This window comes from Aspergillus stella-maris, assembly GCF_047715825.1.
Source record: "Aspergillus stella-maris strain CBS 113639 unplaced genomic scaffold BDV14scaffold_16, whole genome shotgun sequence".
Classification (NCBI taxonomy): domain Eukaryota; kingdom Fungi; phylum Ascomycota; class Eurotiomycetes; order Eurotiales; family Aspergillaceae; genus Aspergillus; species Aspergillus stella-maris.
The window spans coordinates 1-18,854 of record NW_027396810.1 but is presented as its reverse complement, the minus strand read 5'-3'; the positions used below and the strand labels follow the sequence as shown (position 1 = coordinate 18,854).

The 18,854-nt window shown below is 51.0% G+C and overlaps 8 protein-coding genes across 8 annotated transcripts; 3 read left to right on the top strand and 5 right to left on the bottom strand.

The window, feature by feature from the left end:
- Positions 1 to 805: 805 nt before the first annotated feature.
- Positions 806 to 2,006, bottom strand: BDV14DRAFT_33374 (uncharacterized protein). The gene is made up of 2 exons (XM_073776569.1): positions 1,692 to 2,006; positions 806 to 1,631 (listed from the first exon to the last, which is right to left on the bottom strand). The coding sequence occupies exons 1-2, from the start codon at positions 1,968 to 1,970 to the stop codon at positions 1,134 to 1,136; spliced, it is 777 nt and encodes a 258-aa protein (XP_073629853.1). The 5' UTR covers positions 1,971 to 2,006; the 3' UTR covers positions 806 to 1,133.
- Positions 2,007 to 2,052: 46 nt separating this feature from the next.
- On the bottom strand, positions 2,053 to 2,837 carry BDV14DRAFT_170343 (uncharacterized protein). The gene has a single exon (XM_073768190.1). It carries the CDS (start codon positions 2,333 to 2,335, stop codon positions 2,087 to 2,089), a length of 249 nt encoding a protein of 82 aa, XP_073629852.1. The 5' UTR covers positions 2,336 to 2,837; the 3' UTR covers positions 2,053 to 2,086.
- A 616-nt stretch (positions 2,838 to 3,453) lies between these two features.
- BDV14DRAFT_170341 (uncharacterized protein) lies at positions 3,454 to 4,099 on the top strand. Its single transcript, XM_073768189.1, has 2 exons — positions 3,454 to 3,629; positions 3,698 to 4,099. The coding sequence occupies exons 1-2, from the start codon at positions 3,530 to 3,532 to the stop codon at positions 3,838 to 3,840; spliced, it is 243 nt and encodes an 80-aa protein (XP_073629851.1). The 5' UTR covers positions 3,454 to 3,529; the 3' UTR covers positions 3,841 to 4,099.
- A 3,256-nt stretch (positions 4,100 to 7,355) lies between these two features.
- Positions 7,356 to 8,045, top strand: BDV14DRAFT_198353 (uncharacterized protein; the record flags this gene model as incomplete). Its single annotated transcript, XM_073772919.1, has 3 exons — positions 7,356 to 7,470; positions 7,552 to 7,679; positions 7,737 to 8,045. The coding sequence occupies 3 exons, from the start codon at positions 7,356 to 7,358 to the stop codon at positions 8,043 to 8,045; spliced, it is 552 nt and encodes a 183-aa protein (XP_073629850.1).
- A 657-nt stretch (positions 8,046 to 8,702) lies between these two features.
- BDV14DRAFT_170338 (DUF689-domain-containing protein) lies at positions 8,703 to 10,099 on the bottom strand. The gene is made up of 2 exons (XM_073768188.1): positions 9,283 to 10,099; positions 8,703 to 9,214 (listed from the first exon to the last, which is right to left on the bottom strand). The coding sequence occupies exons 1-2, from the start codon at positions 9,926 to 9,928 to the stop codon at positions 8,907 to 8,909; spliced, it is 954 nt and encodes a 317-aa protein (XP_073629849.1). The 5' UTR covers positions 9,929 to 10,099; the 3' UTR covers positions 8,703 to 8,906.
- A 795-nt stretch (positions 10,100 to 10,894) lies between these two features.
- On the bottom strand, positions 10,895 to 11,722 carry BDV14DRAFT_198351 (uncharacterized protein; the record flags this gene model as incomplete). The annotated part of the gene is made up of 1 exon (XM_073772918.1): positions 10,895 to 11,722. The coding sequence occupies one exon, from the start codon at positions 11,720 to 11,722 to the stop codon at positions 10,895 to 10,897; it is 828 nt and encodes a 275-aa protein (XP_073629848.1).
- A 964-nt stretch (positions 11,723 to 12,686) lies between these two features.
- BDV14DRAFT_170336 (palmitoyltransferase YKT6) lies at positions 12,687 to 14,018 on the top strand. Its single transcript, XM_073768187.1, has 4 exons — positions 12,687 to 12,734; positions 12,780 to 12,945; positions 13,060 to 13,346; positions 13,431 to 14,018. The coding sequence occupies exons 1-4, from the start codon at positions 12,714 to 12,716 to the stop codon at positions 13,548 to 13,550; spliced, it is 594 nt and encodes a 197-aa protein (XP_073629847.1). The 5' UTR covers positions 12,687 to 12,713; the 3' UTR covers positions 13,551 to 14,018.
- BDV14DRAFT_170335 (putative ABC multidrug transporter) lies at positions 14,007 to 18,682 on the bottom strand. The gene is made up of 2 exons (XM_073768186.1): positions 17,848 to 18,682; positions 14,007 to 17,799 (listed from the first exon to the last, which is right to left on the bottom strand). The coding sequence occupies exons 1-2, from the start codon at positions 18,565 to 18,567 to the stop codon at positions 14,245 to 14,247; spliced, it is 4,275 nt and encodes a 1,424-aa protein (XP_073629846.1). The 5' UTR covers positions 18,568 to 18,682; the 3' UTR covers positions 14,007 to 14,244.
- Between the last annotated feature and the right edge of the window lie 172 nt (positions 18,683 to 18,854).

The following is an 18,854-nucleotide window of genomic DNA, read 5'->3' as shown; positions in this document are numbered from 1 at the left end:
AAGTAGACATAAATTCAAGAGTGGTCAACCGCTAACTAATTGTAGGCTATTTGAGATTTGACTAGGCATTATCCTAGTCGCATACAAGTAGAAGACAGGAGCCGAACTATTCCACCCAGCACGACTCAAACCAAGGTCACAGCTAAAATGACCGGGTCTCTTTCGATATGGGCTCATTGTATGAATAGTAGCGTGCACCTTGTGATGCCATTCCCTTCAACACAGGCCTCAGCTCACGCAACAAGTCCGCTCCGATCTCCGGGTAATCCTGGGCCTCCTGGTTGAATTTAAATTCGTTTCCAGAGAGATTTTTCTCGACGCACGCCTTCGCAAGGATTTTCCGAACAGCATGGCCATCGGGAAGGAAGCTCGCCTGGTATAGATGATCAGAGATCAGATGGTGACAGTTCCTTTCCGCGTATTGATGCTCAGATGGGACACGGTTAACGATGATCTTTTCGATATGCATAGCTGCGTGCGAGCCCAAGTTGTCTACTCCAACCATGTCGCCGAATCTGGCGAACTCAATGTACGCGCTAATAGATTCGGGCGCATTTCCCCGAGAAGGTTGGTGTGACCGGTATACAGCCAGTGTGGGAACATTGAGACGCTGTGAGCTGAGACAATCCCCTCTTTCTCTTCGAGTACTCCTTCGCGGCTCCTTGTTTCCTTTAATTTTCCTTCAGATATTCCTGAGAAGTAGGGAGAGTGGCGGCAAAAAAGCGCCCTGGGAACCTGGTGAGTGACTTCACCCACCGTTACCATGACGGTAGGCTCATCGAAAAGAGGAAGGCAGCTTAAATACAACGTCAGCAGGTGATAGCGGCTTGCGAGATGGACGCACGTACGACTTGATGAATTCGTCACTGGAGAAATCGCATACGCTGGTCATCTTGTCTTGGCTTGAAGACATTGAGTGAGCGGTTGCCAAAACAAGTCACGGAGTATCCTGGAATATATCGAAGATATGTGAGTGTTCAACGGGGCAAGTTTGAGTGTCAAAATGGTGAACCATTTCGTCAACAGCCCTCATGTGACAGCAAATTGGCGCCATCCGGGCCAATGTTCCAAGGACTCGGAGGTCAGTACCAGTGTAATCTCTGATTGAAGCGGGCCTCATCCGAAGATAAATTTCATTTGCGCTGCAGGACATACATCCAATGATAAACAGGAGGCGCGTAGGCTCCTGACGTTGTCTGGCCGCCGGGTGCTTCGATAGGAACGCGATCGATGATGTCCCAGTACACTTTAGCATGTTGTATATTATCGAATCTCATTGACGAGTACGAAAGGACAAACCAGCGAGAGCCTCTCCTCGTCAGTGAGACAAGGTGCAGCGCAAGGAGCTCCACAGGTGACAATGTAACTTCCTCCTTATCTAATAGTGCAGCTTGCACAGACGGGCAAATCGTTGACAGGTCTAATGATTTCATGGCCACCGGGCTAGCTGTCGCAATCGCATCGCTTGTACTTTTATCGAAAATCGCGTCGAACGGACCGAACTGGAGCAGGTGGGACACGTCGTTCCAAGACAGGAGATCAGCCTGCTCCCAACGCATCGCATAGGATTTATCGTGTGTACTCTCGACGTCCCGACCGAGGCGAACTGCTTCCGAGGAAAAGTCCACATTCTATCAAAGACACAACAGTCAGTAAAGCCATCCGCCCAGACGGGTGAAGAGAGCACTTACAACAACGCCGCTCCCCGCCCAGCCCCTTTCTTCGAACTCATTGCGCACCTTTGCTCCCAGTTTGGACAGTCCTGGGCCAAGATGAAGCACTCGGGGTGTCGCGTGTTTTTCCGATGCGAACTGGCTTTCAAGGAACGAGAGGATGGCCTTGAGGAGGACTTGGCCGTGATTCAACCATTCGCCGACATCCTGACCGGTCGCAAACTTGACGTCCCAGAAGGACGGGTCGTCGTAGTCGGGAGCACCAGTTCGTTTCGCTCGAGGCGTCTCCGCTCGCATTCTCTAGGGGAGGATGGAAAGCGTTTCAGGAACAACGCGATGTTTTTTGTCGGGGATCACGATGCTGACGTAACCACGTCATGCCCCCGATCGACTGTTCAGACCCACTCGTAGCCCTATCTCAGCCTGGTTCTCTCAAGGGACAGATTGTCGACGTCAAATGCAGTGATTATTGGACATGTTGAGCTGCCAGTATGCCCTGGCGGCCTGCGTGACTCAAAAATATACCTCCAGCTTGAGTAACGCATTCTCTGGCTATGCGAACATTTGGCTATGTATCTCCGCTCGAATTCGGTAATTGGTTGAACAAACACGTCCAATGTAGGCGAGGTTATGGACAAGAAGAGCAAAGTGACTGCAGTCATGAGAAGCAGTCAGACAATATCATCAAGGTGAGCTTTTATGGCAGAAGTCCGTCGGAGATGAGCGACAGTATCATGAGCTACTGGCCGTCGTGATGCGACTATCGACAATTAGTCACGCACCGGTAACTGGACCTGACCATGGTATTCAAAAGTCAAGGTTCAGACATAATCCATGAGAAGCGCTGCCTTTCTGCGTGGCTCTTGGGAACAGAGCAGCCCAGAATCAGCCTTCCTGGGTCTCAGCCGTGAAGGACGTCATGATCGAGTGGACAACAAGGGTGGATAATCGCTTCCACTGGTAACTTAATTGACGTTGGCTAAGGTTTCAATTTTGCCGCCCTTTGGTTAATATGTCTCAGAGGAGCAGCTATCCCGCGTCTCCGTGGTTCCATGTCGATCAAGACTATACGCTCAAAGGTAAATGGACGACTAAGGTCTATATTGTGGGTTCGACGCTGGGAATGAAGAATCGATATATAAGTCGCTCGTAGAAAGATGTCAGGGGAGCGCGTCGTCAGCTGTCAGATGTTGTGATACCCTGCAGCTTGGTATTGTGAGGGGTTATAGTTGCTTCACTATAGGCCTGGATGTCGATGGAGAGTAATACACCCCCGGGGTGACAATAGAGCATCGATGAACAAGATACCTAAAAATCAGTCGACTGACGCTTTTTTCAACACTGAATATGGTAGATGCGAGTCAGGCCGGGTGGAAAATTATTTCGGAAGGACCGAATGGGCATCAGACAGCCAAAACACCGGCAACTCTCCCTCACTAGAGCATCACCACACCTTAATCCCTGGCGTCTTACGATCAAGTAACAGACGATCGCTCATTTCATCCACTGACATCTGTCGCTCCGTTTCACTCCAGCGTCAACCTCTAACTGAACCAGGGCCGCCATACGCCCATCAACCAAGGCTCCAGGCCTCGCCACAGCCATCGTCAACTGGCCCAATAGGCAACACAAAGCCAACCAGGATAGGAGGTAACTCTACCTGTCACTCCCAGGCTGAACAGCGGCGAGATCCAGTGACCAGTACCAGCCTACCCCGCCCCCGAATGACGAGCGTTGTATATAAACCTTGTGCCACCCACTGAAACTCTGAGGCAATTTCGTTTCATTATAATATACCTACCACTGCTCTACTGCCATTTCGAGGATACCATCAAACCACTCATATATCATTCAATATGTCTGCTCCTCAAGTCGTTCAGAACCTCTCTGCTGGTCCTGCTGGAGGTTATGTCAGGACCCAGCTTGCTACCTTGAGGAACCGCTTCCTCAATACTGGTATGTGTCCCCTATCCTCCAACTCCTCCATCGAGTGTCTCTCTTTAACACTTAATCTACTTCAACAGAGAAGCGACGTCAGCGGGCAGCCCTCGTCTCTACCTCCTTTGCCGCCCACCGTCCCGTCTGGATCACCGCTGGAGCCGGAGCATACACCTCAGCCGCTGCAGTCCTCTTAGCCATGAGATACATGCGGCGTATTCCTGTCTAGGGGGGCGCTTTCTTTTCCTCATTCTCTTCTTCTCTACGAAACATACATTCCAGACGTGGTTGAGCCTAGACTAGAGGCAGAACTGTTACTGTCTTTGATAGACGGGTTTATCTAACTACTACTTCTTTTATTTGTGTTACTGAAATGTCCATGTTGATCAGGACGATGGTGGACGAAATGGAATCATGTGATATCGGCGTTGTCTGCTACTTTACTTATTTATCATGAACAACATGAATGAAACCATTTCCAAGTATCAATCAACCAGTTATCAGGTCCTCTCTCTCATCCTCGAGCGCCATTCAGCACTTATGCCAAAAGAGGGGAATCGCACAAAAGTACCACTGTCTCAATAAGGAAGGGGCTGTATCAAAACACCAGGTTACACCCAATACACTCGACAAGGATCCCAACCTACAGAAACCCAGTCTTCCTCCCAAAGATCGCATCAATACATGTAAACGCCCAAACACTCCATTTCAAACCCAATCAGACACCTCAGGCCACTCGCACACCGCATGATGCGTCAGCGGCTGCGTGTTCCGGGGGTAGGAGGTGGTCTGATCCTGTTCTTGCTTCTTGCGTAAAACTCTCTCGTCTGCTACCTTTCAACTACAATGCATGTTTCTACTCTATATAATGTTTCCACGACGTAGATATAAGATTGTGGACCACCTCACAAACCCAAGTCATGACAAGGAGGTATCAAAAAGGCCCGACCACGCTGGAACGATGGAAGCGGCCCCGCAAACAACGCGGGGGGTGGGCCTACCCCGGACAAAGTGGGACTGTCACTTTTTAGTACTTGTCAGCCTAACGCCCTTTGTTCGGCCTGTCGTGTGTGTCAGACCTAATTTCAATTGTCCTGCTTTCATTGGGTATGCGCTTGACGAGGTGTGGTACCCCGCTTTGGGAGGCGAATTGGCGTGTCTGAAAGAGGCAGGGGGGTATATCCCTGTCGCTTGGCGATGGCTTGGTTGGTGCAGAGTGTCGATAGACAAGGGATGGGAGGCGAGCCCCGCATTTTGGTTGGAGATATATTAGGGTTGTTTCTTATTAGGTGAGGATGTCAAGTCGCGGGGTATTGATATAGGTAGGCTGTGTGGGTTGTGGTGAGTGTGCCCTACCCAGATAGGTGATTGTGCGATGAATACTCCGTAAACGGAGCAGGGTGTCGCGTAATGAACCAATTGTTGCATTTGAAAATGGCTACTCTGAGGAGCTGTTTTTTGCTTGGAGTACCGTCATAACCTCCTTGGACTCGCTTTGAACATGAGGTAGAAGTGAGGACGCACCCATGTCCCTATTTATTGACTGGTACAGGCACCTATGTGCGTGAGTACTCATATCTCTTATCCCTATCGACCAGGGTTGTAGTTGTATCTCAAGTGAGTCTCTCCGACGACACCTATGCGCCTCCTCTAATCATGAGTTTAGGGAGATATATCAAGCTACCTAAACTTACCTCCATCCCCATCCCACAAAAGTAAGCTTTCCACGTTGCCGCGCGTCATTGTTGGCATAGATAGACATCACGCCAACGAGCCCAAAATACAGCTCTCAGCACTGTAGTTAGGATAGCATCTACGCATACTTATGTGAAGGTCTATCTCTACGGAATCTGGGTAAAGTACTCAGCCCTCATGCATGTTCCTGCATTTCGCAATTCATTGCCTCTGATTTCCAGAGATAATTGCTACTTGGAATATGAGAACTCAGATTGAAAAGATCATGGCGTTTGGCTCTTCTTTGAAGACCTATTTATCTTCGCATATTCTTTTCTATTCCCAGGCGCGAATGCTAACCCGAAAATGGCCATAAGAGTACTTTTAGCCATGGGAAAGCCAATGCTCAGAGTTATTTGACTCTGGCTCCGGATGTCTCAAAGACTCTAGATCCTTGAGCTGTTCGCTCGTCCCAATTCTATACAGCCTCGAGTCAGCCTGGACGGAGACTCTCCAGTGCGCTCCAGCGAGCTTAATTTAACCCCGTCATTCCTGATCTTGCTACGTAGCGTTCGAGACTCATCGGACGAGGAGTCGAGAGGACCGATGTCCCCGGAGCTATGTGGCTTCAAAACCCCTCGCAGCATTAACCCTTGACGTCAGACGATGTTTCCTTGATATCATTTGCAATGCACCGTTTCGTCTTTTGACCCCAGTATCATATCTACCTATGGGGGAAACAGGTGGCAAGCAAACCCCTTGACAAATTTCCATGGCGTGAGACTTGGAGTAAACATCAGTCAGGCCCTTGTATACTGGGTGACGAAAGCCAACTTTCACTAACGACCTCTGCGCTGTGTCGGGGTCTCGAGAGACGAACCCATCGTATCCTCGCCTCCTCGATTCCTCAAACCCTCTCGCTGATCAACGCAAGGGTGGAGCCGAGCGATCTCCACTCTTAATTGAGCTGTGCTATCGTCCGCCTGAAGATGGTGTATGAATGACACTGCTTCAGCGCGTGCATAACCTGTCCACAGCCTGTGAAGGTGCTGAAGATGATCGGTCCAGCTGTACGGCACTGATCTTGCAGTGGAGATACGATGGCAATCCCCACCGTGCACTGCAGCTTGCAGCGACGATCGTCATCGTGGGCATTTTTGGTGAGGTAAGAGCTAACAGGTTTCATCTTGGCTCTTGACCAGGTAGTCAAATGATTTTTGGATCCAATGCTCCGTAGTGAACGAAATGGCCACGTAAGAGTAACGGAGTATGTAAGTTGTTTACTTCTCCACCGATTCATATGGAGTAGGTAGGTAGTGATAATCTCCCCTCGATGATGATCGCAAAGGTCTTTCAGCATTAGATGCGGGTGTTGAGAGAAAAACAGTCATTCAAAGCGTGAGGCCAGAGCAATTCAGTATGTTATGTGTCTCATAGTTGCGTAGCTCTTTCATCACGGAAGCAAGGGGGTGCACAGGAACCTGCAAGAGATACCCCTTTTACCACCGATTAAGTTACTCCTGCGGCCCGGCGCGGATCTGCTGATCGGATCGGATCCATCATTTGCAGTATGAAGCCCCCAGCTGAATGCCAGAATATCCTATTATTGGGCGTTTGGAGTAGGTCGGCTAACCCCGGTGGCCAGTATGCCTCCACCGTTTACGAACCAATGGGGTAATTGCAACAATTGTTGCCTGGATGGTGCACTCTGCGGCGTAACTTGTCTCCGAACTATGCAGAGTGACAACAATCGCTGCAAGCTCGTTGCATGATCATTTCCTCAGCTTGGTATTGCCTAGATCTGTCAGATGTGAAGACGTAATATGCTGTCCATGAGAATGGTCGTGTTATGCCTGGTATTTTCGTCACAGGCGTTTAGTAAATGGGTGATGTAAAGCTACATCGATGATGAAGAGGAAGCCGCCCAAAAGCTATATAAGGACCGCTTTTTCTTCACTTCTCGAAACCCAAATCAGCTCTTTACAGCATCATCAATCAACCCTCAAATCAAATTTCGAATACAACCAACACTTCATATATCCTCTGTTCCATCTCAACAACACCTCCACAATGAACACTGCATTCCACCACAAAGACTCCAAGAGAGGAACCTACGTCTTCGCAGGCACCCAATACGCCAACATCGCCGTCATCCCCGAAAGCATCATCAACAAGCGCCCCTTCGGTCCCGAACCGCTCTCAGAAGACTGAAACGCCTTTGGCGAAGGCCCCAGAACCTTCGACAAACCCGACGCAATCATCCCAGTCCCCGACCACGAGAACGAATTCTGGATATTCCGCGGAATCGACTTCATGCGGGTGAAGAAAGCCCAGAGGAACGGCGACAGCATCGTCTTCGGACCCGCAAAGATAGAAGATAACTGGCCCTCGCTGGTTGAAGCCTGATTCCACACCGTCGACGCGGTCTTCCTCAACCCTAAGAACCCGAAGAACGCATATTTTTTCCGCGGCAGGGTATTCGTGCATATTACCCTTGAGCCGGGCAAGCAGGAGAGCGGGCTTGTCTCTGGGCCGTCGTTTATCAGAGACCATTGTATTGGGCTTGAGAAGGCTGGGATTAAGCGCGTTGATGCGGTTATTTCGGTGCCCGGTGTGCCTAGCGATGGGTACTTTTTCTCTGGGAAGCAGTTTATTAGGCTGAGGGTTACGCCAGGCGAGAAGGTTACCAAGGTTGTTTTTGGGCCGGCGCCTGTTGCGAAGCATTGGCCTGCGCTGGACTTCGCTTATGGGTCTCAGTAGGTGAGGGGTGGTGCCTGAAGCAGGTTAGAGGTCTAGTGGCTGGACCCAGTTACCTAGGCTTTAGCGGATATAGGGTTTCTTTAGGTACCATCTACCCAGATGCCTACCGTACATAGGGCTCCCGCACAATACACAAATGCAAAGACCTTGAGATAATCAGGAAGCAAATATAGATATAGTTTACTATCTTCTGAGAAAACTTGTAACTCTGGTCCAAGTAGTCAAGTTTAGTTCCTGTGTAAACCCCTCTGTTCCATATTCTAGCTATTCTAGTAGCCCGCAAACTTGCCCGTAAGGTAAGATGTCTATAGGTCAGGTATCTACCTCAAGGTAGCGATTTACACCTAGAAAATTAAAGGTACTCCTTATCAACAGCCCGGTTTCGTAGTCTACATTCTTTCATGACTGAGGTGGGAAACTAGAACAGGAAAATTGCCTCAGGGCACGCGGCCGAGAACTGGCTTCGTGGGGAGTACTGGCTAGATTTCGAGTGTCTCGATTTGGACAAAGGTATCAAGCGGTTCGGCGACTGCAATGTTGGACACCAGCCGAAGCTCAGCAAAAGTAGAGTAGCGGCTATACAATGCGTTGGCAGAAACTAGCAACAATACAATATGGCTAGTAAAAATAATAGTCTGGAAAATCATATCAGAATGACGATGAACTTGTAAACATAATGTTTCATTATCTAGGTATAACCCGAACCAAAGCCTCCATGGCCAGCACGCAAAAATTTTTCTAAGCAGTCTCAAGCTCGCAATGCAAACTCCATCTCAACGCCCGAATCCAACATAAGCCCACCTGAACCCCTTTCTGAAAACCCAATGCACGCATGTAATATAACCCATCCCAGCGGCAGCCCTAAAGCTGTGCAACATCATTCAGAATTTGCACCTCCTGCCCAGGCTTAAAGGCAGGAAGACCAATGTATGGACACCCGTCGCACCTGAACGCATCACCGAGTGCGCAGTTTCCGCAAGAGCCGGTCTTTCCTTGCACTGTGAAGTCGAGTTCGTTGAGGTCGTCGGTCTCGAGCTTGATGGCGTTGAGGTTCTGGTCGGCTGTTTCGCGGCGCTCTTTGTCTTCGGCTTCGATTTGGGCGGCTAGACCGCAAGTGCAGTCTTTGCAGGCGCGGCGGCGCTTTCCAGCTTTTGGTTGGCATTCTGGGGCTGTAAAAACGACAGAGGTTAGTTAGATCTATCGGATGGATTTTGAGAGTAGATGACGGATGACTCACGTGGTTGAATTGGTCTCTTGAGATCATCCGCTGAAAGAAGGGTATCCTCATCAATCAACTCATCATCGCCCATATTCAAATCATTATCCATAGAGCTGATAATCGGGGGAGGCTTGACAACAGGCGCCGCAGTCGGAGCCGGCGCAGCAGCGGCCTTCTTCTTCCTCCCCAACTTCAACGGTACGGCACCCCCACTTCCCAAATCCATCTTCTCAAATGCATTATCCTTCTTCACCAGCCCCGCAAGCACAGCCTCGCGCTCCTCCGCCTCACCAAAGAAATTATCCTGCGTCTGCACCTTGCCGCCACCCTTCATAGCCGGGATAACAGCCGCATAGACCTCGCGCTTCAACAACTGCAGCGCCTCGGTGCGCTTCGTGCCATCCGCCTCTGTGAGGACGAGAACAAGATCGTATGTGTTTGGTGGGAGGGAAACGAAGCCCGCGGAGACGCGGTCGAGCATTTGCAGGTCTGTGGTTGTGCGATCGTAGGTTGTGAAGAGGGCGCGGAGTTTGTCTTCTTGTGTGGCGATTGAGGGCGGTGCGAGGAGGAGGGTGCGCTTTGTGTTTGACTCGACGGGTTTGATGGGGGCAGAGGGCATGTCGAAGTCGGGGGTTGTGTCGATGGATACGAATGAGGGGGCCATGGTGGCTAGGTGCCGTCGGTTTGGATAACCGGTGGGTTGATAGAGGTACTCGAGGAGTCAATCGCAAATTTCTGGCTCGGGCGAGGAGGCGTGGTCGGGAAGAAGAGTTGACTGAAGATTGATTGAAGAGCTGAGAGTGAAGGAGAGTGCAATGTCGTCAAGGAAATGTCTTGACCAAATATTGAGGGAAGAGTGGTTGGTCAGCGAATTCTTATCAATCAGCACTGGAGGGGCAAATCCGCCCACGTGATCCGCGGAGAAGCAGAACCTGCGTATCGCCTCGTCTCCCTCACACTAACGCTGTCACTAATTGTATCTTATTCTTCTGTTATCCAATGACACTGAATATAATTACTTTCTCCTTCTTTGATCGTTGTAAAGTCGAAACACGAGGCTGATCCGATACCGGCTCCGTCCTCTTGACTCACTGACAGGATTCCTATTACTAATCCTTTCCCCCCGCTTTCCTCGCCAAATGCGGTAAAATTATCCATGATGTCACGCCTCCCTTGGAATATACCCCAGCGATCTCGGAGGTCTCAATACCCAAACAATGAAAGGGTTAATGCCTGATGAGGTTGGAGAGATAGTAACCAGGCAGTATGTATGTGGAGTTGGGGATGCTTCGTGATAAAGTGTTGTTGAATTAAGTCCAAGCCTCATTGTGTAGCACGTGTTCCAATTATATATTTGGGGGAGCCGGCGCATCTACTTCGCGTTACAAGCCCAATCCCAAACTTCATTCCAACATAGCTATTGATGATCAGCTAGGTTCTCTACACATATAAGGTAGAAGGTCATTTCCGCTGCACAAGTTTTTCGCATGTAGATAATCTTAAGTCCATGAATCGCGACTAATTGACGGCTAGAATACAATAGGCTGAGCGCACAGAGACCGAGACGTGGAAGATAGAGAGTTACACAATAAACAAGGCTCGATTTCAAAAGCAAACGTGAAACTCCAGTTCAAGTCTCAGACTTCGCATACATCAGACCACTCAGAGAGTCAGAGTCGGTTAGGGCCGCTGGTGTACGTGGTAGGTTGAGCTCAAGTAGTTTCGCTTCCTGCGCCTCCTGGTTGTTGATTTCGTGACCGCAGGTAGAACAGCGTTTTTGCATCGTAGTCTGAACAAGAAGGCGACTCAATCCCTGATTAATGTCCCGCAAGTGTGGCCGAACCCACGCCCTCTGCCAGACACCCATCTTCGAAAACTCCGTTCGAGTCTTCTCGGCGGATTGAGCGAGGTTCTCTACACGAAGGCGGAGCTCATTGCGGTATTGGCTCTCGGAAGACCGGTCGTAGCGATCCAAAGACTTATCATAGCAATGCATGATCTTGTTGTAGCACTCGAGCGTTTTGTCGTAGCAGTCAAGCGTCTTGTCATAACAGTCGAGAGTCTTGCGGTAGGAAGCGCGCGTGACGCGGTAGCTCTCGAGAGTGCTCCGATAGCAGTCAAGGATCCGTCGGTAACACGTGAGGGTGTTGCTGTAGGACTCGAGAGTCTTGCGGTAGCGGTCAATGAGTAGCTGTCTGCAGGGTTCCGGCAGCGGCAGGTCATTCTCGGCGGAGGGAGTATCTTCCGCATCCAACGCGTTGATGTCTTTGATGGCTTGATCGACACCCTCCCACAGACTGATGAACCCCGTCATGATCTCTCTCTCGGCCTTTGGAGTTCGAATCTTGTCGAATTTTCGGCCCATTCGCGCCAGACGATAGAAACCGTGCTTCGTGAAGAAGTCATCGAGTCGCCTGAGCTCGCGACCGTCATCGTGCGGGACACCACAGAGCACCATGGTTACCCAACAGTTGCCAGATGTTTGTATAATTCACTCCCAGAATTTGTACCAACAAAAATGTCGTTGGTCGCCCAAATTAGGACGGAGAGCAATTCAAGTTTGAGGTACAAGCGCACCCAGAGGGAGACAACGCGGAGCAAAATCGCAAGGGAAGGGGAGGAGACGACAGGTAGGATCGCAGCAACAGTCATGGTTCTGGCCAAGGAAGGCGCATAGATTGGGGAAGGTTGAGGGAGTGCAGGAGAATCTTAAAGGCAAGCTAGATGAATTCAATCCGTAGTTGCCAGTTTGCAGGGCCTGTTTGGGTTGTTCCTGCCTTCGAAACGCGTTGCCGGGAGTGCAATCCATTGGCAGATAGTCACGAACTCGGTGATTTCAAGTCGCATCATTGTACCACACTGGATCGGTGAGAAGGCCATGCCTTCACTGCTTTCAAGAGATCAGAAACATCGCACTCTGCTTGAAACATAGTTAATGCGTCTAGGTTAGTTGTTAAGCGGAATCGAGGAGAACAAGGTCTACCCGAAGGCACAACAGGGATTTGACCAGGACTGTCATCGAGCCGAGATGGTCACTATTTGCAGTGTCCCATGTACACTCGCGCGCAACCGCTCAGTGCTCATAGAGGGGCAATATGCTTCCCAGCAAGACCGCGCACCTCATGAGGGGAGTTAGAGAAAGAGCAGGTTGTCAACGTTCGTAACGCAGCAACCTATCCCAGGCAGCAGCGACATGTATCTGGCCACATGCCGAAGTTTTCGTTCTGAAATGATGCTTGACAGGCAGAAGAATAGTCGGCGAGTGGGTAGTGGTGTTGTAGATGGGTCCTTCAGCTGTCAACCAACGTCAGGTAACAGGGTCCAGGCACGTGAGCACGCATAGACTTTGATGGGGATATTCTGCCACCTGGCACCGCCCCACCATCACAGTGACCTTTGACCTCTCCCTCTTCCACCCCACACTTACTCACCTCACCACATCTGCGAAAATGAAGATCGTTTACATCGGCGTAAGCTGGACCGCACCTTGAAATGCCCAGAAACTAACCGGCCAGGTTCTCCGGAACACGCAACCCGACCCCATCGAGCTATGCTGCGAGCGCGAGCTCAGCAGCTACTCCCGCTTCACGAGGGGAAGCATCTCCGAGTTCACCACCATGTTCAGTAAGCTCGTTGTTGGTCGCACGAGCCCGGGACAACGGCAGGATGTTCAGGAGAAGGGTATGCAGCACTCGCTTTCTACAAATTCCCAGAAACACTTGCAGTCCAACCCCGATTCGATCAGGGGTCGATCTCATGTCGGTGAAGAACAGAGCTGATAAGCATCCGCTCTAGAATTCACCTTCCACGTCTACGCCTCCAGCCAAGTCCCCGGTATTACCGGTGTGATCATCTCCGACGATGAGTACCCCTCCATGGCCGCCCACCAAGTCCTCTCCAAGCTCCTCGACGAGTTCACGACGTCCAACCCCTCCGCTAAGAACGCGACTGGTCCCGTCTCTTTCCCCGCTCTGGCCGGCTATATCTCAAAATATCAGGATCCGCAGAACGTTGGCTCGATCTTGAAGATACAGCAAGAGCTCGATGAGACAAAGGTTGTGTTGCACAAGACCATCGAGAGTGTATGTTTCCGGCCCCGCCACCTTACACCTGGCTGCTATGTGAAATGGTTGTGGATAGAGACTAATATTGGAATGGGTGAATAGGTCCTCCAGCGCGGCGAAAAACTCGACGACCTAGTCCAGAAAAGCGAGGGTCTCAGCTCGCAGAGTAAGATGTTCTACACGAGCGCGAAGAAGCAGAACTCCTGCTGCATTGTTATGTGAATTACGACCTCGACCTCGAAATAGCGTCTGTTTCTGTCTCTCGTTACGACTTGCTTGCGAATAGCTCTCTTCTGCTCTATTTATTGACAACGATTTACGGCGATCTTGTTTCCCTGCTTGCTGGTTGTGATACTGTCGCTTACCATACCATACTATAACTTATTCGAATGATGGATTCCCTCTCACGACTACATCACCCCTTTCTTTGGCTTCGCACTGTCTCTGACAATCTACTATAAACCTGGTGTTCGGCACTGTATCGTCGTCCACGTTGACACTGAGTAATAACCCGGGATTAAACCCCGTCCACTGATCCTTGATATCATTCATCCTTTGGGAAGGCTCGATATTTCCCAGGATCCGCGCATGCTTCGGCGCTTGTCATTCAAGTCAAAACATCCGCATCAGCTACAGGATACAGAATTGTAGAAATCAAAGATGAAGAATTATCAATGTATTGAGTCTATCTAATTATTAAGCGGAGTGCGTTTCCTATCTGTACATCGCACAACTCCCGCAATGCAACGCAGTGTATGTGTCATCCATCTATGAACATCGTAAATGTAAATAAATCCAAAAAAAAGAGTAAATCAAACGGTATCCAAATGTATCCAAATTTCAAGAGATCAATGCATCTCCAATGCAGATGTAGATGAGAGGGGAATTGAGAAAAATTGGCGAGACGGCTAAGAGCTTAATCCTCAGCCTTCTTCGAAGCCTTAGTTCTAAGCTTCATGAGGCCGTAGACCAACGCATAAGAACTGAGCACGAAAAGCGCAACGAGCGCTGTATCCCGCCACCCATAGTAATAGTCCTTCAAGTTAAGACTGTAAAGGTAATCACTTCCCCTGGTGTACTGGCAGACCTGACACTGCGACGTAGCGTCGGGGTTGATGAGGTTGGCGCTAGCACCAATGCCCCTCATGTAATCAGCCAGGTAATCGATGCAAGTGGAACCGTTTGGCGGGTCAAAGGTCGCGAACTCAGCGTCGTCGCAGCGGATGTCGACGTCGTAGACAGTGAACGTCAACAGCGAGCCCATGAGGTAGTTGAAGGGGTTAAGCCAGTACATCCAGTAGCGCCAGAACTCCTGGATTTGGGCGTACGGAACCAAGACACCACAGAAGGAGACGAGGGTTCCGATGACCAGGGGATTGGTAAGCGTCGCGAAGACGGCGTTGGGTGCGTAAGCTGAGATGAACTGTCCGATACCAGTGTAGAGACCCTCGTAGAGGAGCATAACGAAGAAGACGGCGCCGGCCTTGTCAGAGGACGTGGGCATGCCTGTTTGGTAGTAGAAGCAGACAAAGTAGAGGACTGCGCAGAGGACGAGGTAGGGGAGTTCGGAGATGACAAGACCCGTGACGAAGGCGATCCAGGAGTACATGCGGGATTTCTTCTCGCGGGCATCGTAGATGTCGCGGCGTTCGATGAACATGGGCTGTAGCTGGGCAATGGCGCCGGGGGCGACGAAGATGAAGTTGAAGAGGGAGAAGAGCTTGAGTTGGAGTTCGCCGACCGATTCGCCCATCTTCCAGAAGGAGAAACCGTTGAAGAGGGCGGAACCGATGTGCAGGGCGAGCTTGTTGTTGACGTAGTCGGTGTTGCGGTACACGGCGAGACAGGTACGCTTGGTGACGATGACGGTTTGTTCCCAGAGCGGCATGGCAAACTCGTGGCCATCGTCGACGGTTCCAGGCGGGCTGGAGGCGGCTGTGCTGACAATCCGGTCGAGTTCTTGCTGAGCGTTGGTGTGTTCGGGAGAAGCCTTCCAGACCTCGTGCCAATCGCGACCTTGCGAGAGAGTTCCAGATACGACGTCAATCATGTGTTCAGCGGGGTTGGCGTTTGGAGGGCAAGGAGCGCCGTGGCGAGCAAAATAGTCCTTGACAGTAGTACCGTTGTCACCAATGTCACCAAAGTAGACCATCTTACCACCCTTGGCGAGAAGCAGGAGGCTGTCAAACTCGGCAAAGAGCTGAGCCGAGGGCTGGTGAATGGTGACAAGAACAGCCTGACCGACATCAGCCAGCTTGCGGAGGAAACGGACAGTGTTGTAGGCGGACTGGCCGTCAAGACCAGAGGTTGGTTCGTCAAGGAAGATCAGGATACTGGGCTTGGAAACAAGTTCAACACCAATGGTGACACGCTTGCGCTGTTCAACACTGAGTCCAGCACCAACGCGACCGATGAGGGTGTCGGCAATGTCGTGCAGTTCCAAAAGGTCAATAATGACGTCGACGTACTTCAGCTTCTCTTCGCGGGGTGTTTCACGAGACTGACGCAGAAGAGCAGAGAATTCAAGGGCTTCGCGGACAGTAGCAAAAGGCTCGTGAACATCAAGCTGTTCACAGTAACCGGCGGAACGTTGGAAGGAAACGGGGAGAGGGCGACCATCCACCAGGACTTGGCCGTGAATAGTACCGGCAGTCTTGCGCTGAGCAAGAACATCAAGCAAAGTGGTCTTTCCAGCACCAGACGATCCCATAAGAGCACCAAGCATACCGGGCTTCACCCATCCGTAGACGTGGTCGAGCAACTGACGATCACCAGTCGGGGTCTTGACGGTATAGGAGAGGTCCTTCCACGTGAACACCGATGTGTTGCGAACAAGCTGGTTGTCGATTTCGCTCGAGTCCTGAACACCGTCTCTCTGAATCTTGTTGGAAGACTTCTCGTTGGGCTGAGATTCAACATCCTTGTGAGCGTGCTGGCGGTGCTTTTCAACGCTCTCACGGGGGATCAAGAGGGACGGTCCGTTCTCAGAAGCGCCCTTCCAGCGGGTAGTAGAAACAATAGTAATGACGACGAAAAGAACCCACCAGGCCCAGAGGATACCAAAATTACGCCAGACGTGAGAGTGGCTGTACGAGAGCGACGCAAGATAGTCATCACCGGTGACATAGTTGAGACCGGGGATAGCGCCTCCAACACCAGTGCAGGACTGGGTGGCTGCGTTCTCGTAACCCGGTCCGGTAGGGACAAGGTTGGTGCCGACGCAAGGAATTATCTTGCCGTGGAACTCGTTGGAGAGCAAGGCATCGAAACCATAGGCCAGAGGGTCGATCCAGTAGATCCAAACAAACCACGGGTGCATCTGAGGCTTGCGAATCATGTAACCGGTGTACATGATAAGAGCCGAGATGAGGAAACCCGAGACCTTGGAAGCGTCATCAAACGTCTTGAAGGCAGCTCCACAAGCTCGGAATACAGCAGTCATCGCCATGGTTGTCGCAAACACCAAAATCCAGTAGGTAAAGAATGTTCCAGCATCCATCTCGAGCCCAACCATAAAGTAGACAGGGAGGGCAAAAATAGTGACTTGGAATATCAGAACAGGGATATCGGCAGCGATCTGGGCGAGACAAAATGCGGCGGGGTGGAAGAAAGCGAAAGATTTGTGTTTAATCAACACCGGACGTCCTTGAAATGATTCCGTGACTTCAGACATGGCCAAGAGTGAGTTGTAGAGGAGAGAGAAGAAGAGAGCACCGGACTTGACGAAAAGACCACCAGAGTTGTTGGGAGCATCGTAGAAGAGCGAACCTGCAATCAAAGCCTGGATAAGAGTTGACACCTGTTTAATAATAAACGTGGCCTTGTCACCCCAGAGGATTTGGTACTGTCGGATAACACAGATCTTGACCTGATTGATGAAATCGACCGTCCACGGGCTGTTCTTGGGTAGTTGTTTGGCCTTTTCCTCAAAAACAGCCTCCTTGAAGTCTTGGGTGCGCAGCTTGGAGAATTCGGAGTCGGGGTACTCGTATTCACTAATCATGTCAGCCTTGACCGCAGACTTGTTGTATTCCTCAAGCATAGCGTCGGCATTGCGGGGGAAGCGCGACTCATATCCAGGGCGGATCTTGCGCTCGGTCGGAACAGTGACACCGGTCAAGAAATCGGCAACGTTGGAACCCTCACGGCAAACAAAGCCAAGAGATTCCATGTAAGGCTTGGCTTGGGCCATGGGTCCGTAGTAGATCTGTTTACCCTCGTCCAATACCAACACCTTGTCGAAGAGATCGTAGATACCATTACCGGCCTGGTACAGGGTGACGATGGTGGACAACCCCAACACATCTGTCAAGGCGCGGACCGCCTTGGTCCACTCGAGCGCAGTGCTGGCGTCAAGACCACGAGTACTGTTATCCCAACAGAAGACCGACGCGCGAGTCGCAAGACACTCGATGATGGAGACACGCTTGCGCTCACCACCGGAAACACCGCGAATGAATTCGTTACCAACCTACATCTGTTAGTCTTGCAGGTAATGAATGGGAAGAAGACGACGTACCTTGGTATCAACAGTGTGCGAAATTCCCATCGATTCGAGCAAGAACTTCTTCGTCTGCTCTTGGTAGGCCTGCGGCGACTCGATTCCGCTAGGCAGTTTGTAGGGCACCTTCAAGCGGGTCGCAAAGTCCATTGTCTCGCCGACAGTCAAGCTGGGGAAGAAGAGCTCCTCCTCTGTGTTCATGACGATCTGACCACGGTACGGGCCAGCTTCCTTTGCCGTCATTGACCCATATCTAACATCACCTTCGACCGACTGGTAACCGTTTCGTTGATTGGCGAGCATCTTGAGCAAAGTCGTGCAACCGGATCCTGGGCGACCGAGGACTAGAAGCATCTCACCAGGCTTAACGCAGCCATGGCTGTTGTCGAGAATCTTGCGAAGTGGAGGTTTGGCGCGGGACTCTTTGACGAGCTTAGGAACATTGAATTGCGAAAGGAAGTTTTCCTGGACGGCGGCTTCTGCGCTAACAACTTCAACATTGAGGTTCTGCCATGTGACGCCCAATTCGCGACGCTTGAAACCTGACTGGACTTCGCGCTCGTGCTGTTCCTTGACTTGGGGCATCAACGTCCACCCATCGGCGCGGCTGACATTGGGGTTCGGAGTCGGGGAGGAGTCCTCTCCAAGTACAGTAGTTGCGCTGTCGGAATCCTTGGTCACCATGGTCTCTCTGGACATATGTGGTCCGGTCTTCTCCTCGATACCGAGGGAAGACATGTTGACGTACGGAGAGCGCGGCGATACGTCGTGAAGAGATTGGATGTCAAGAATCAGCCACCCAGCCGGGGGGATAGCTCTAAGAGGTATATAAAGACATCCATGACAGTGGGTCAGCTCCGGCCGACAAACGGGGGCAAAAATCGAGCCGGTTCCGTGGTCCACAGGCTCTCCTATTTCCGGTAGCTGTTGGCAGGTTGCAGGTCAAGTGACTTGTTTTGCGCCCCACCTGACCTCGCTAATGGCTTGGCGCACTAATCGAGTCACCTGACACACAGAATATCTTA

Excerpts from the sequence above, each read along its gene's own strand:
- BDV14DRAFT_33374 (XM_073776569.1), bottom strand. The coding sequence starts at position 1,970 with ATGCGAGCGGAGACGCCTCGAGCGAAACGAACTGGTGCTCCCGACTAC. Across the intron at positions 1,632-1,691 it reads GGGCGGGGAGCGGCGTTGTT|AATGTGGACTTTTCCTCGGA; the intron begins GTAAGTGCTCTC and ends TGTCTTTGATAG.
- BDV14DRAFT_170338 (XM_073768188.1), bottom strand. The coding sequence starts at position 9,928 with ATGGCCCCCTCATTCGTATCCATCGACACAACCCCCGACTTCGACATG. Across the intron at positions 9,215-9,282 it reads CAAGAGACCAATTCAACCAC|CCCCAGAATGCCAACCAAAA; the intron begins GTGAGTCATCCG and ends TCGTTTTTACAG.
- BDV14DRAFT_170343 (XM_073768190.1), bottom strand. The coding sequence starts at position 2,335 with ATGACTGCAGTCACTTTGCTCTTCTTGTCCATAACCTCGCCTACATTG.
- BDV14DRAFT_170341 (XM_073768189.1), top strand. The coding sequence starts at position 3,530 with ATGTCTGCTCCTCAAGTCGTTCAGAACCTCTCTGCTGGTCCTGCTGGA. Across the intron at positions 3,630-3,697 it reads GAACCGCTTCCTCAATACTG|AGAAGCGACGTCAGCGGGCA; the intron begins GTATGTGTCCCC and ends CTACTTCAACAG.
- BDV14DRAFT_170335 (XM_073768186.1), bottom strand. The coding sequence starts at position 18,567 with ATGTCTTCCCTCGGTATCGAGGAGAAGACCGGACCACATATGTCCAGA. Across the intron at positions 17,800-17,847 it reads CGCACACTGTTGATACCAAG|GTTGGTAACGAATTCATTCG; the intron begins GTACGTCGTCTT and ends TAACAGATGTAG.
- BDV14DRAFT_170336 (XM_073768187.1), top strand. The coding sequence starts at position 12,714 with ATGAAGATCGTTTACATCGGC. Across the intron at positions 12,735-12,779 it reads TGAAGATCGTTTACATCGGC|GTTCTCCGGAACACGCAACC; the intron begins GTAAGCTGGACC and ends CTAACCGGCCAG. Across the intron at positions 13,347-13,430 it reads TGCACAAGACCATCGAGAGT|GTCCTCCAGCGCGGCGAAAA; the intron begins GTATGTTTCCGG and ends ATGGGTGAATAG.